The 14,228-nt window shown below is 60.3% G+C and overlaps 1 protein-coding gene across 1 annotated transcript; it reads right to left on the bottom strand.

Moving 5' to 3' along the window:
- Nucleotides 1-52: 52 nt before the first annotated feature.
- Nucleotides 53-14,020, bottom strand: STRIP2 (striatin interacting protein 2; the record flags this gene model as incomplete). The annotated part of the gene is made up of 18 exons (XM_027907256.1): nt 13,865-14,020; nt 12,180-12,249; nt 11,099-11,173; nt 10,876-11,010; nt 10,605-10,725; nt 10,087-10,155; nt 9,890-9,996; nt 9,646-9,773; nt 9,042-9,230; nt 7,757-7,980; nt 6,571-6,636; nt 5,958-6,021; nt 5,209-5,280; nt 5,024-5,098; nt 4,334-4,431; nt 3,697-3,823; nt 2,074-2,174; nt 53-160 (listed from the first exon to the last, which is right to left on the bottom strand). Coding segments are annotated over exons 1-18 (1,985 nt in total), but the record flags the coding sequence as incomplete, so codon positions are not given.
- Between the last annotated feature and the right edge of the window lie 208 nt (nt 14,021-14,228).

Genomic DNA, 14,228 nt, shown 5'->3' with positions numbered 1-14,228 from the left:
GAAAAGAAGTCAGAGGAAAGAAACCCAAACCCCTTTCCTCAGCCTTTCCCACGCAGCAATAGCGGCCCCAGGGCCCCTGTGGGTGCTGCTTACCAGGCTCTCTGCTGTCAGCTCGGGCAGCTCACACACCGTGCAGTGAGGATAATCCAGGACGGACACACTGCGGGAAACAGGCAGAGGGAATCATTAAGCACGTGGAGACAACTTCTGAAGATGAGCCACATGATTACACCCAGCCAGCTGTGAGATCTTCCTGCCCCTGCCCCCAATGGAACAAGGAGCTGGGCTGGGAGCAATCCCTTCTCCAGCACCCATGGGTGTCCCTCCTGCATTGCCAGTGGCATCCAAACGGGATCCCAACCTTCCCACTGCCTCCCCTCACAGCTTAAACGCAGCACAGGGATCCCTCTGGGCTCCCAGGAGCATCCCCAGTGCGTCAGGGAGGACTCCAGGGATTTGGATCCATGAAGACAGGACAGGTCATGGTGTATTTAAAAAGGGATAAAACCCAAAAAACCCCAAATAGATCCGAGGTTAAAATCTGCTGGGTTAAAATGGAGATGTCTGATTGGCAGCAGGAAAATTCACAGTGGGGGTGTCAGGTCTTTGGAAGCCCTCCAGGCACATGGACTTAGGAAAAGGAGTCAATTAAAACCTCCAAAGTATAAATTTATATATAATGGAAATAATTTGCCACAAGTCATCGTGGATTTGGCATCACCTCTGATGTTTCCCTTTGCAGCATCTCTGGAGTGGGGTCTGTGCATCGGAATGGGACCAAACCCCACCCCTGGAGTGGGGTCTGTGCCTCTGAGTGTGACCAAATCCCACCTCTGGAGTGGGGTCTGTGCATCGGAATGGGACCAAACCCCACCCCTGGAGTGGGGTCTGTGCCTCTGAGTGTGACCAAATCCCACCTCTGGAGTGGGGTCTGTGCATCGGAATGGGACCAAACCCCACCTCTGGAGTGGGGTCTGTGCCTCTGAACTGACCAAACCCCACCTCTGGAGTGGGGTCTGTGCCTCTGAGTGTGACCAAACCCCACATCTGGAGTGGGGTCTGTGCCCCTGAGCTGACCAAATCCCACATCTGGAGTGGGGTCTGTGCCTCTGTGACTAAATTCCACCTCTGGAGTGGGGTCTGTGCCTCTGAACTGACCAAACCCCCCCTCTGGAGTGGGGTCTGTGCCCCTGAGTGTGACCAAACCCCCCAGGACAATTCCTTTTGCAGGCAGTGCCTGATGTTTGCAGTGCTCTGCCAATCCAGGGCTCTGGAGTTTGAACCTCCCTGGCTCAGAGCATCCAGCTGCACATCCCCCCTCATCCACAGGTGTGTGTCCTGTGGGACACCCCCCCAGGGAGCAGAGGGAGGAGTTTGGTGCTCCTGGGAGACGTTTCCTCCCAGCTCACGGCGCAGGACCAGGAGTGGAAACGTTTCTGGCAGGAACAATCGACACCTTCCCGTTTTCCCACGTGTTCCCTCTCACACACACAAACCACACCGTGCAGGAGGCACACCCAGCCCACACACACCCAGCTGAGGAGCAACAAAAACAGCATCAAAAAGGAAGAAGAGGGGTGTTTTGGTTATTCCAGCGTCCCTCTGAACGGGGCAGTCCCACCCTGGTGAGCTGTGGAAGTGCAGGGCTCTCTCAGTTCGTGGTGGTCCCACCAGTTCCCTGCTCACACTGGGGCTGGTGCCTTTCTCAGATCAGCACTAGAAGGCAGGGACAGCCATGTAGAAGATGAATTATGGCCATAAAATAGGGAGAGGACCACGAGGACACTCCCCCCTGGCTGTTCCGAAGCTGTGGCCCGTGGGGGACACCGGGCTGCTCTCCAGGAGAAAGATGAGAACAAGCCCAGCTTGTTTTAGCAGTGGTGTTTTAGTGAGAGGCTGGAAACCCACCACCCATCCCTCCTCCTCATGCCAAGGGCTTTGGCTCCTCCAGTGAATTCCTGCCCCAGAGCCCTGCAGGGACTGGAAGGTCACAGGTGCCACCCCAGACTCCCACCAGGGTTCCTCGTCCCCAAAGCCCTCTCCCTGCTCCATCCCGCCCAGAGGTGGCTGTACCTGTTCTTGGCAGTGATGTAGGACATGATGTTCTGGTTGAAGAACTTGAGGATCAGGGGGATGCAGTTGGCAAACACCAGGTGTTGGGACACGTACTCGAACTGCGGGGGAGAGAAGGGAAATGGGGTCAAAGCTGGGACAACTGGGAGCTCCACCTGGGAATGGGAACGTTTCCAGCCCAGAGCAAAGCGCTCCTGATGGCTTGAGGCACCTCCCAGACCTTCTGCCCCCCGGCCTGTGCCGTGTCCAGCAGCTGGAAAATCCCCTTTGCCATAGGGTGGCCACAGGAACTCCGGGGCAGAGCTTCAGGAACAGCTGCACCCCCAGCAAATGTGGCTTTGCAGCAGTAAAGCTGTGATAAAACAGAGCCTGGGGAACAGGGAAGGAGGAGCTGTGGCTGCTACCTAAGAAAATAACAGTAATTCCTGCTGCTCTCCCGTACCAATCCCACCTCCCTTGAAAATTTTGACTGAAAAAATGTCCTTGGCTTCAGAAATGCTTTCAGTGTTTGTTCCCCCTCAAAGCATGAAATGGTCTTTAAGGTCCTTTCCAGCCCAAACCATCCCATGGCTCTGTGGTTCCGTGATTTCAGCCCTGCCATGGTTTTTAGGGCGCTCCCTGAGTCCTTTTTGGCATCAAACTCTGGTGATGCCTCACCCAAAATCACCCCCAGGGGCAGGATCAGGGGCACCAAACCCCCCCCAGCTTTCTCCAGGCTCAGCACCAGGGTCCTCCTGCCTTAGAGGGAGAAAGGAGAGGAGCTGGAGCTGCTCTGGAGTGACAAAAAGGAGGGAGGGGTCGTGGGGAACCCCAGAACAAAGGTGGGACTGTCAGAACAGGGGGGTTGTTTCGTTCTGCGGATTTAAACTTATCCTACTGTTTCACTTTACCCAATGCAACGTGTGGGTTTCTATTTCCCCTCAGATAAATATCAGTCAATAACACAGATGGACTTGAACCATGCTGAAACCTTCAAAAGAAAAGAAGTATTTAGAAATGCTTCAAAATGCTTGGAAAGCACTGCTTGTTTGACTGGCAGAACGGGTGGAGAGCTGGACCACAACTCATGTCAGTCCTGCCTTTTTTTTTTTTTTCCTTTAGATCATGGAAAGTCCTGGAGTGGGTGCAGATGGCACAAAAATCAGATTATACCTCGGCCCCAGACCTGCCTCTGCTGAAACTGGAGCCTCCAGAACGTGATCCTGCCAAGAACCAGATTAGCTGACCCCACTGAGGTCCTTCCCAGCCTATTTCTGGTCACTGGAGATGACACAGAGCACGAGAAGGTCTTGCCTAACCCCCTCCCCGTCCCCCTTCTGCCAGCAGGGCTCGTGCTCGGGCTCTGTCCTAAATTCTAAGCTGAGAGGCCACAGCAGGAATTGTTCCAGAAGTCCTAAAGCTCCTTCCACGTGAGTGGAAACGCTGCTGCCAGAACACAGCCGAGGGATATTTCAGGCAGGTTCTCCCAGCCTGGGATAAATCCCAACCTGGAGCTGGGATGAGCACCGTGGACACGCAAGCGCCCCACGGAAACCCCTCCTGGAACTCTGCTAGGAGAGGGTTCCTCGGGACACACCGACCTCAAGGGCAGCCTGGCAGTGGCCAAGCCTGCTCTGGGCTCACCTGGTAGATGTGGTTGAGCTTGAAGTGCTTGAGGAGCAGCAGCAGCGAGGCCGAGATGCTCTTGACGATGATCTCCTTGTGCCTGTTGACGTCCATGCCCAGCTTCATGCTCTGCAGGACGGTGATGCTGGCAGGGAGGCAAGGAGACAGCACTGTGGGTGTGGGAGTGGGGGAACACGGGGCACTGTGAGCTCGTGTTTGCCTGGACAAGCTCTATGGACACAGGGAGCTTTGTTCTTCCCGGGATTCCCCTTTCCATCCATCCTTCCTTCCTGCTGATGCCAAAGGGCACCAAAAAAAGGAGGGGGGGAAAAGTGGATTTCCATCCACCAGCAGTCCTGGGGGACAGGTATGAAGGACACCTTCCATATGCTGATGCATCTTCAGGATTTGGGTGGATTAGCAGGGTTTTACCATTTGGGTCACTCCTCCTCCAGAGCCCCAGGGCTGCCACCTGCACTGGCACCGTCACACCCCTGACAATCCAACAGCACCTCCCTGCCTTCCACCCCACTGCCCTGCTGGCAGCTCCCAGCTCTCCAAACAGACACCCCCAGCCCTGGAGCCCCCCAGAGCCAGCAGCACAGCCCCAGGCTGCTGGCACCGCTGGCACGAGGGGCCCCCGGGCAGCACTCACGGCATCTCCTCGGGCAGCACGTCCGCCAGGATGTTGATGGAGTCGGTCTTGGCCTTGGAGGTGGGGGCAGCAGCCAGCAGGATCTTCAGCAGAGCTATCTGCAGGAGAGGGGGGTGGGGAGGGTGGTCCCAGGGAGGGAAGTCCTTCCTTCTCCTCCCCTCACTGACACCGGACAACTTCAGGCCAACTCTACCACTCCACACCCAGCCTCTCCTTTTATCCCGTGGGAACACAGGCCAAGGGTGGGGTCATGGCAGCTCTGAGCTCAGCTTAAGGCATCCCACTCACCTGGGCTCTGCTGGTGTGGATAAAACACACAAAGGACACCTGGAACAGTTTTGGGCTCCCACCAATGCAGAGGACTGTGTTCCTTGCTCCCAATCCTCTGCCCACATCCTCTTTTCCAGCCACTGACCGTGTCCCTGGGTACCTGCACCCCTTGCTCCTCTAAATCCCTCCTCCTGGGCTGTGCCTTCCACCCAGCTCTGCTCTGGATCCCCACCAAGGTCTCACCATCCAAGTCCTGACCACCCCCCAGGCCATCCCATGCTGAGCTCTGCAGCTCCCAGACCAGCTCCCACCATTCCCCACCCCAAAGCTCTTCCCTCCTTCTCCTGGGCTTCCCATCTGCAGCTCCCAGACCAGCTCCCACCATTCCCCAAAGCTCTCCCTTCCTCCTCCTGGGCTTACCATGTACTGGGGCAGGTTGTACAGCATGGCTCGATACAACACCTCACAGGGGGTTTCTTGGACTTCCTCCTCCCCCTGTCACGGAGAAACAGCAGAAAACAAGGCAAAAGGAATTAAAACAAAAAGAATTCTTGGATTGCTCTGACACACCTGGGTCTGGTGATGGGGGGGCAGCAGCTTCTCACCAGAGACATGGGGCACTTCTCCAGCTCCTCCTCGTTCTTGATCTGGACATCCGAGATGGAAACGTACTTGTGCTGGGAAAACACCCCCCCAGAGGCACAGCAGTGTCACTACTGTCACCACAGGCAGCGGTGGCAACAGGCACTGCTTCCAGCAGTATCCCAGTTATATCCCAGTATCCCCAGTGGGGACACAGAGATCCCATTGTGTGGGATGTTCCTCTGTCCCAGAGCCCCTCACACCTCCTGCCTTGGATCCCTTCCACCCACTCCTTCTGGCACCTCCCTGGGGGTAAATGGAGAGGGACAATCACCTCCAAAAGACAGCCCAGACCAGAGACAGGGTCACTCAGCCCCTGGAGGGGCCCCCCTCCAGCTGGAGCACGGCTGGAGCCAAGGCTGGCCACGCTTCCCGCCGGGATCTGCACTGCTCTGGGATGGGTGTGTGTCCAAACCCAACCCTGGCAGTCTGTCACCTCCAAAACTCAAGGCAAGCACTCACCAGGGAGCAGGAATGCCATGCCATGGACAAAGGGAAAGTAAAACTGCTGGACATCTGCTTGGAATTGCAGGGAGGACTCAGATTTTAATTTTTTTGCCCAGGAAGAAGCTCCAAAAACCTTTCCCGCTACAACTAACAAGGAGGATCTTCTCACTCCCTCCAGGAACTGTGTTTCAGCCAGAGGTTATCCAGGAGGATCCCACACCACAACAGCATATCCCAGGTGCTGTGCATGGATCCACCACCTCACCTGCTTCAGAGTCTTCACACTTTCATGGATGGGCCGTGGGAGCCCGATCAGGGTCTCAGTGTCCCTGGGGAGGGGAAGGGAGGGGAGCACAGGGTTATGTGAGGTAAACGAGGGAGCCTGGAGTCTACTGGACACATCCCAGCTGGGGCAGGAACTGGGAGAGGGGTTGGTATGAGGTGTCCACCCTCCCATCTCCTCCCCAGGGAAGCTCCTCCAAGAAAGGAGCAACGTCGGGGTGAGGAACTGGGGTGAAATGAGATGAAATAGGGGCTGGGGTGGAGCCATCCTGAGCCCAGCACTGCACCTAAAACTGCCTGGCCCCCTCTGGGGATGGCTCTGCACCCACAGCTTGGTTTGTTCCTGGACTGGGTCATTTCCTGAGGATGCCAAACCGTTTCAGCTCCCTCCCACATCAAACTCGTCCCGGCCTCGGGCCAGGGGTCTCCTGCTCCAGGTCTCACTTTTGACAGAAAGGGGCCCTTGGGGAGCAGTGTCTCCAAGAACAGGCTTTCCCAACATTGCTCTCACTTGAGCTGGGAACACCTGAGCTTTGTGGACACCTCCCATGCACTGCTGGGATCCACAGGACAGGTTCTGGGGACGTGACACTCACTGTCCCAGCGTGAATCCGATGAACTTGTTCCTGCTTGCCTCCAGGAAATGCTCGATGTCCTTCTGTCTGAGGGAGCAGAGGAGAAACAGAGAGCAAGGAGGAGGTTGGAAAACGGATCACAGCCTTGGATTGATTTCTGGAGGTCCCCTTAGCAACGGGAAAAGCCACCACTGGTTGGAACCAAACCTGTTTGTATCTGCTGGGCAGCTCTGCTCTTCCACGGGAAAACAACCAACCACCAGCTCTACAACCAGCACCTTTCCCTCCACCTCCTGTGCTCCTCCCACAGGCACCCCCAGAGGAGCATCTGCTCGCTCTGAGTGAACAAATGTTGTCTCTGTGGTCTGCCCGAGCTCGTGCTGCTCCCAGAGCGAGCCGACACCTCCGACACCTCGGGCGTTTTCGTGGGAACTGCTCGGGATCAGCAGGACACGAGCCACAAGCCAAGGATCTCAGGGGCAGAGAAGTCCAGCTGGATTTCCAGGGCCAAGGGAAACAACAGGAGGTTGCTGGGGACAGGCTGAGAGCGTCCAGTGGCGTGGGGAACCACGGCACCGTGTGGGGAGATCCGTGCGGGAAACGATTCCCGCTGTGTCCCTCCAGATGGACCAGCTTAACCCACAGCAGGAGCAACTCTGTGTGCTCCTGTGTGTGCTGGGCTACAGCCAGGCCTTGGACAAGCAGCAACAGCCCTGGGATGGATCAGAGGGAAGGGCAGAGCTTTGCACCCTCTTTTCCTGACGTTCCCTCATCCCCATGTGTGGAAAACCGCTCTGAGGGGGGAAAAGGCACCAACTCCTTCGTCTGTGGATGTTTTTCTCCACCGCTCAGGAAGGTGCCACACGAGAGTCCAGCTCAGCAAGGCAGCTGTCAATCATTGACCAGTTCCCAGCAGGATCAGTTGAGGACCTTGCCCTTCCAAGATTCACCGGTGCCAGCTGGGAAAGCTGACCCTGCTCCAGCACAGCTTCCTTCCCAGTACAACCTGGGACATCCACAGTGGAATTACCACTGCTTGGCCAAGCTTGGGTTTAAAACCCTGGGGAAGAGCTCAGCTACACCCAGCCCAGAAGGGACCAAACGAGACGGAACAAGGAGCGGAGTCACCTCAGTTCAGCCCCCCAGGAGACTTCCCACAGGCTGACGTGGGGCTGGGGAGGATGGCAGTGACACCAGGGGGCTTTACCTGACTTTGGGGGCCCAGGGCAGCCCCTTGGGGAAGGACACCCTGTCGATGGGCGGGCGCTGCGGGGGCAGTGGGGGGACGATCGTGTCCCGCTCCAGCAGGTCCAGCTCCCCCTCGATCCCGCTGTCCACGTCGTCGTTCTCCTCCTCATCCACTCCTGCCTCGTCGTTCTTGAAGGGGTCTCTCTCGTTGTAGATGTCCAAGCTGTCCTGCTTCACCAGGGGCTGCAGCACAAGGGGAAGGAGGCACCCAAAGTCACCCCATGGATTTTATTTCCCTGCCAGCTGTCAGCACCAGATCTCTCCATCCTGGAAGGATCGAGCTCCCAGATGTTCCTCAGGGGAGGATTTCCCTCCTAGCCTGGCCTGGATAAGGAATAACTCCTTCTGCACCTCTAACCTCGCAGCTCTAGGAGGTGGGACCCCCTTATCCACCTTAACTTCTGGAGCTTCCATCCCACATCTCTTCCCTCGCAAAAGGCATTTCATCCTCAGGCCACAACCCAGCAGCTCCAGGAGAGGAGCTAAAAACAGAACCTGCTGGGAGCAGTTTGCTCCTGGTGCTTATCAGCCCTTTGTCAGAGGGTTGGGATGTCCTCTGGCTTCCTCTGCACAAACCCACCAGGGGCTGAGCTGCCACCACGGGAACTGGGGGGGTGGAAAACTGGACACGCCCTGGCCACGTGTCCTGAGAGCCCAAACCCAGCTGTGCCCTGGGCTGATCCCACAGGGATCGTGGGCAGCAGGGCAGGGGGGGATCCTGCCCCTCTGCCCCTTCAGGTGAGACCCCCCTGCAGAGCTGCCCCAGCCCTGGGAACAGCAGCACAAGGACGTGGAGCTGCTGGAGAGAGTCCAGAGGAGGCCCCAGAGCTGCTCCCAGGGCTGGATCCCTCTGCTCTGGAGCCAGGCTGGGACAGCTGGGGGGGTTCACCTGGAGAAGAGAAGGATCCAGGGAGACCTGAGAGCCCCTTGCAGGGCCTAAAGGGGCTCCAGGAGAGCTGGAGAGGGACTGGGGACAAGGCCTGGAGGGACAGGACACAGGGAATGGCTTCCCAGTGCCAGAGGGCAGATGGGATGTTGGGAAGGAATTGCTGGCTGGGAGGGTGGGGAGGGGCTGGACTGGATTTCCCAGAGAATCTGTGGCTGCTCCTGGATCCCTGGGAGTGTCCAAGGCCAGGCTGGAGCATCCTGGGCCAGTGGAAGGTGTTGGTTGGAACCAGATGGATCCGAGGTCCCTCCCAGCCCAAACACTGCTGGCCCTGCCCAGAGGACGTGTCAGCTCCTACCCTGCGGCTGCGGTGGCCCCGTTTCTGCTGCTGCTGCTGCTCCACCAGCTCGATGGAGTAGGTGGGAGGGGAGGCCGCCCTCATGCTCCGGACCACCTGGATGCTGTCCTCGGGCAGGGGGGGCAGCCCCAGCTCCTCCCGCCGCCGAACCTTCATGGCCTGCAGGGCCTCGAACCCGCCCAGCGTGAACTGGGGACAAAGGACAGCTCACAGCAGGGGGACACAGACAATGGGACGCTGGGCTTCCAGGGGCAGCAGTCTGGGGGATCAGCCTGAGGACTTGAAGACACCTCAGTGCTGGGTCCTTCTCGAGACCTCATCCCACGTCCCCACCCCACGTCCTCCGCGTGCTCAGCCCGCCCTGATCCCAGGGAGTTGAAGACACCACACCACTGGTTTGTTCTCCAGGGCCAGGGACCACTTCTCCCTACATCCTCTGCGTGCTCAGCCCACCCTGATCCCAGAGGAACCCGCCCCGTGTCAGCTCCCTGTGCATCCCAAAGAACCTGGCTGTGGTTGGGGTCAGTAGAGGGGAACGCCCGGGCTGCAGCAGCACTATCCCAAAGTAAGAGGTTTCTGGAAAAGAGGAGTGGTTTGCACTCACCAGGAGCACCTTCCAGAGCAGAAGCAGGACCTTCTTCATGGGGAAATGTGGAGCGTGGCCGCTGCAGAACTTGGTCACCATCGTGAAGAGCAGAAGAGCAAACGGCTCCTCCGTGTGCACGGGGAAACCTGCGGAGAGAGGGAGCAGGGACGGCTTCGGAGCAGATCCCTCAGCCCCGGGCTCTCCCCGCTGGCCCAGCGGAGCGAAGGGACCTCCAGAGGGCACAGTGGGCTGTGGGGCTCACTCAGCTCTGTCCTGAAGGTCTCCCGGCAGGTTTTCCACTCGGGCGGATCCGTCTCCTGCTCCACGCGGATGTTCTCCACCAGCAGGTACATCACACTGAGCAGGACCCTGCGGGGACAGCAGCCAGGACAGGTATGTCCCTTGTCACCAGGGGTTGTCCCGTTGTCCCACCCTCTCCCAGTGCCGGGGGTGGGGTACCTGAGCTCCGTGCTGTCGGCCAGGGAGATGGCCGGCTTCCGCAGGGCGCTGCTGCAGGCCTGGCTGTTCCTGCAGGGAATGGCGCGGGATCACCCCCAGCCCCAGCCCATCCCGGCCCACAGCACACGGCTGAGCCCGGGAACACCGGGATGGGAGAGCTAACAGGGCTGGGGGAACCCCCTGGGCATCCCTGAGGAGCAGCAGGAAGGATGGGGGGAGGAGGGTGGGGAGGAAGAAAGTGAAGATGAGGAGGGTGAGGAGAAAGAAGATGAAGAGGGTGAGGAGGATGGAAGAAGAAGGTGGGAAGGATGGAGAGAAAGAAGGTGAAAAGGAGGAGGATGAGGAGGAAGAAGGTGAGAAGAAGGGGAGAAAGGGGATCACAGAACCACAGAATCTTTCAGGCTGGAAAAGCCCTCCAAGATCATCGAGTCTAAGAAGAGGAGGGTGGTGAGGGCGAGAAGAAAGAAGAGGGTGAAGCAGAGGCCGGGAGGGTGAGGGGGGCAGTGGGATCCCCTCACTCGATCTCCATGTTGAGCAGCTCCAGGAAGGCAGAGAAGGTGCCCAGGCGGTAGAGCAGGAAGCTGTTGTGCCGAGACCAGTGCAGGACATCACCTTCGTTATCGCAGTCCCCAAACACACCTGCAGAGGAGGGACAAACACAGGTCAGGGGGAGCCACCTTGGAGCCCACAGGGAGCAGCTTCCCCAGCCTGGCACAGCCCAGGAGAAGGGTTCTGCCAAGGCTCTCCCGAGCCCCTGTGGAAGCAGGTCCGGGGGTTGGTGGTGCTTACCCTGTGCCAGGTAGAGGATGGCCCGGGCCACCCTGAGCCTCCTGTCCCTGTTGACCACCTCCAGCCCGTCCAGCAGGCGCATGACAAAGGCTTTCTGCTGGGCCCCGTCCAGCTCCAGCCACCTCCTGCCCGGTGCTGTGGGAGGGACACGACCACCAGCCGGGGGCTTCCCCGGGGGTCCTGCTCCCACCCTGGGGGGCTGCCCCGGGCCCAGGGCTGCTACCTTGAGCGTGGAAATCCTCCTCGAAGCATCTCCTGTTGTGGCTCAGCTCGGGCTCCTCGGTGTAGCTGTAGAGCTCTGGTGGAGAAAGGGATCAGCAGGGACATGGAGGGGCTTCATCCTCCTCCTGCTCTTCCTTGCTGCCAAATTCCTCGTGAAGCTTCCAGGGAGACACGGGACAGAGACCTGAACTGATCCCTGAGCTCTCCTGCAGCTCCAGGGGGCACCCTGGGACCACCCAGTGCTACCAAAGTCACCATCTCCATCCTGTGTGCGGGGGCTGTTCCCACACTCCTGCTCCAGCTGCACCTGCAATGTCACTGGGGTTTGATTCGGGGGGGAGGTAATTTTAAATCAGTTAAGGCAGTCTGGGAGGGGAGGGGATGCAGGAACACCCAGGTAAGACCTGTGCTGATCCCATAGCAGGCAGCTCAGGCATTTTGGGATCTGAAAACAGGGGCTGGACTCGGAGGGACACAATTGCTCTTCATAACCCCTACCTGTTCCTACAGAACCCCTACCTGTTCCTGGTCCTATAGAGTCCCTGCCTCTTCCTAGAGAATTTGTTCTCCTGTTCCTATAAAATTCCTCCAGTCCTGCCGTGCTGAGCAGCACCGTGGGGGACTGAACCGATCGCGCAGGGGAGGAGGGAGGATCCCTCGCACAGGAAATGTGCTTTTGCCAGGGCAGCTCGTGCAGCTGAGGCAGCCAGAGCTAAAAATAACCCCTCGGCCGGGACACATTTGGGGCCGCGAGGTTACGGGGCAGGAGCAGCGGGAAGATACGGGACAAGGACACAGAGCCCGTGACCAAGGGTGACACTCCCAGCCTGGGCAGTGCCACAGGACACCCCTCCCTCCTCCCGCCGTTCCCGGGGTGATCCGGAGCGCGGGGAATTCCCCGTGTCCCCGCAGTCCCCCCCTGCTCGTCCCCCCTCACAGGGAGCGAGTGGCTCTCTATTAATAACCCCCTCTCGCTCCGCGATGACACCGCTCCGCATCCATCCCCCATCCCGGCGGGATTCGCGTTCTCCCTCCTTCCCCGCCTGTTAAACAGCAGCACCGCCCCCCAAAATCCGCCTCACCTGCCAGCTCGGCGCCGTGCCCGTCGGCATCCCCGTACTCGAACTCCAGGCTGGGACAATCCACGGAGCCCTGCGGGGAGCGGCCCGGGGTGAGCGGGGCGGGCTGGCACATCCCCGCGGGGGTTTGGGGAGCCGGGGGGGCCTCCAGCGCTCCCGGCTCTGCTCCAAAGCTGCTCCGGCCACTCGAGCGCGGGCGGGTCCGCAGGGCTCGGGCTCCCCCGTTCCGTGCCAGGAGACTTAAAACACCGTGGAAATGCGGCGGGCGAGGGTAAAAATAGCGGTTCTCAAAGCCCAGGGGGAAGCAGCGGCAGGACCGGGAGCGCCGGGGAATATTTGACGCGTTTCACAGCCCCGCGTGCCCCAAAAACCCAGCCCGGGGCTGCTTCAAAGCTGAGATCCCCGGGAGGATGCGGCTCCATCCTCGGCACTCCGGACCCGCCCGCTCTCGGGGCCGGGCTCTGCCTCTTTGAAGCCCTCGGTGCGGGTTTATCCCCCTCCTCCCCCACGGAGGAGGAACTGGAGCGTGAAACTCCGCCAGAGGAGCCCGGCGGGGCGGGGAAGGGGCGGCCGCGGCCACGCGGACCCGGCGCCGACCCCCGGGAGGGGAACACGCGAATGGATAATCAACCCAATTAACATAATTCCTCCTTCCGAATGCCGGCGTCTCCCCCCGGCAGCCGGGCCGGAGCTGCCGCTCATCCCCGACATTAATGTGGATGAGCCGGGAGGTCCTTGGGGTGCTGCGAGCCCGCCGGCCCCACAAACCCCGCATCCTCACCCCGTTTCGGCTGCCACGCGAGGTTCGGGCAGTTAAAGCCGCCGAGGAATTCGGCCGAGCGCGTGCAGCCCTATAATCCGCTTGGAAGCAAACCCCGAATTCACGAGCTGTGGGGCCGCGACTCGGACGCCGTCCCCCCAGGAAAAGGGACCCTTTTTCTGGGTCAGGGAGACGCAGCTCCTGGGTGGGGGTGCCAAATCTTCCCGTCCTGTGCCATGCGGGCCCCGCGGGGGCTTTAGGGTGACCGGGGACAACGTCCTGGGCTGGATCCTGGTGATTGATCCCGGTCCTGCTTCCCCAGCCCGGCACCCAGAGCAGCCCAGGGGGGTTCGATGGCTTCCCCCCCCCCCGCGGTTTTTCGGGCAGGAAGGTTGAAGGGTTGGGGGGGGAATTGTGGCTGCCGGACCGTGGTGAGAGGGGGGAAGGGGACGTCGGGAGGGTGCGGGAGAGCCCAGGGGACCCCAAAACTCTGGTGCTGCTCTGGGAGTGGAGCAGGGAGGTACCACTGCCTGGGCTTAGTCACGACCCCAAAACCCCGGTGCCAGCTCTGGGAATGGGGCAAGGAAATGCCGGTGCTGGAGCTCAGCTGGGATCCCAAACCCCTTCTGCTGGAGCTCAGAGTGGGGCAGGGAGATGCCAGTGCTGGGGCTTAGCGGGAAACCCCAAACCCTTCTGCTGGAGCTGGCAGTGGGGTGAGGACGTTCCAGTATGGGGGGCAGCCTCCCTGGGGACCCCCGACTGCGGGCTGGGCACCTCCCTCCCCCTCAGAACCCCTCTAAACCCGAGGTCGGAGTGAGGGCCCTCCCCAAGACCGAGAGCTCCGCCAGCCTCCCGCAGGAGCCCCGACCGCGGGGCAGGGATCCCCCAGCCCATGCGGGGTCCCCTCGGGAGTGGCCCCCGCCCGTACCTCGGACTCCTTGCGCTGGGTCCTGAAGAGCTCCCGGCCCTTGGGCTGTGGCTGTGCGGGGAGCTGCGGCTGTGGCGGTGCCGGGCGGGCCCTGCCGGGTCCCGGTGCCGGTGCCGGTCCCGGTGCGGGGGTCCCACCGCCTCCCGCCGCCTCCATCGCCGTCACTGCCCCCCGAGCACGTGGGGCCGGCCCGGGACACGCCCCCGACACGCCCCCGCCGCTCCCATTGGTCCGCAGGGCAGGGGGCGGGGCCAAGGAACACGCCCCCTCCCTACCATTGGCCCGCGGCGTTGGGAGGGGCTGGGAAGAGGGGGGACACCCTGGGGGGGGACGGGAATTGGGGGGGTATGGGATGTCCCGGGGG

Source organism: Empidonax traillii, unplaced genomic scaffold (genome assembly GCF_003031625.1).
Source record: "Empidonax traillii isolate 1590-97213 ecotype Southwest subspecies unplaced genomic scaffold, ASM303162v1 scaffold1432:size123599, whole genome shotgun sequence".
In the NCBI taxonomy this organism is placed as follows: Eukaryota; Metazoa; Chordata; class Aves; order Passeriformes; family Tyrannidae; genus Empidonax; species Empidonax traillii.
Note: the sequence above shows the minus strand (reverse complement) of the source record. Positions and strands in the feature narration are given on the sequence as shown.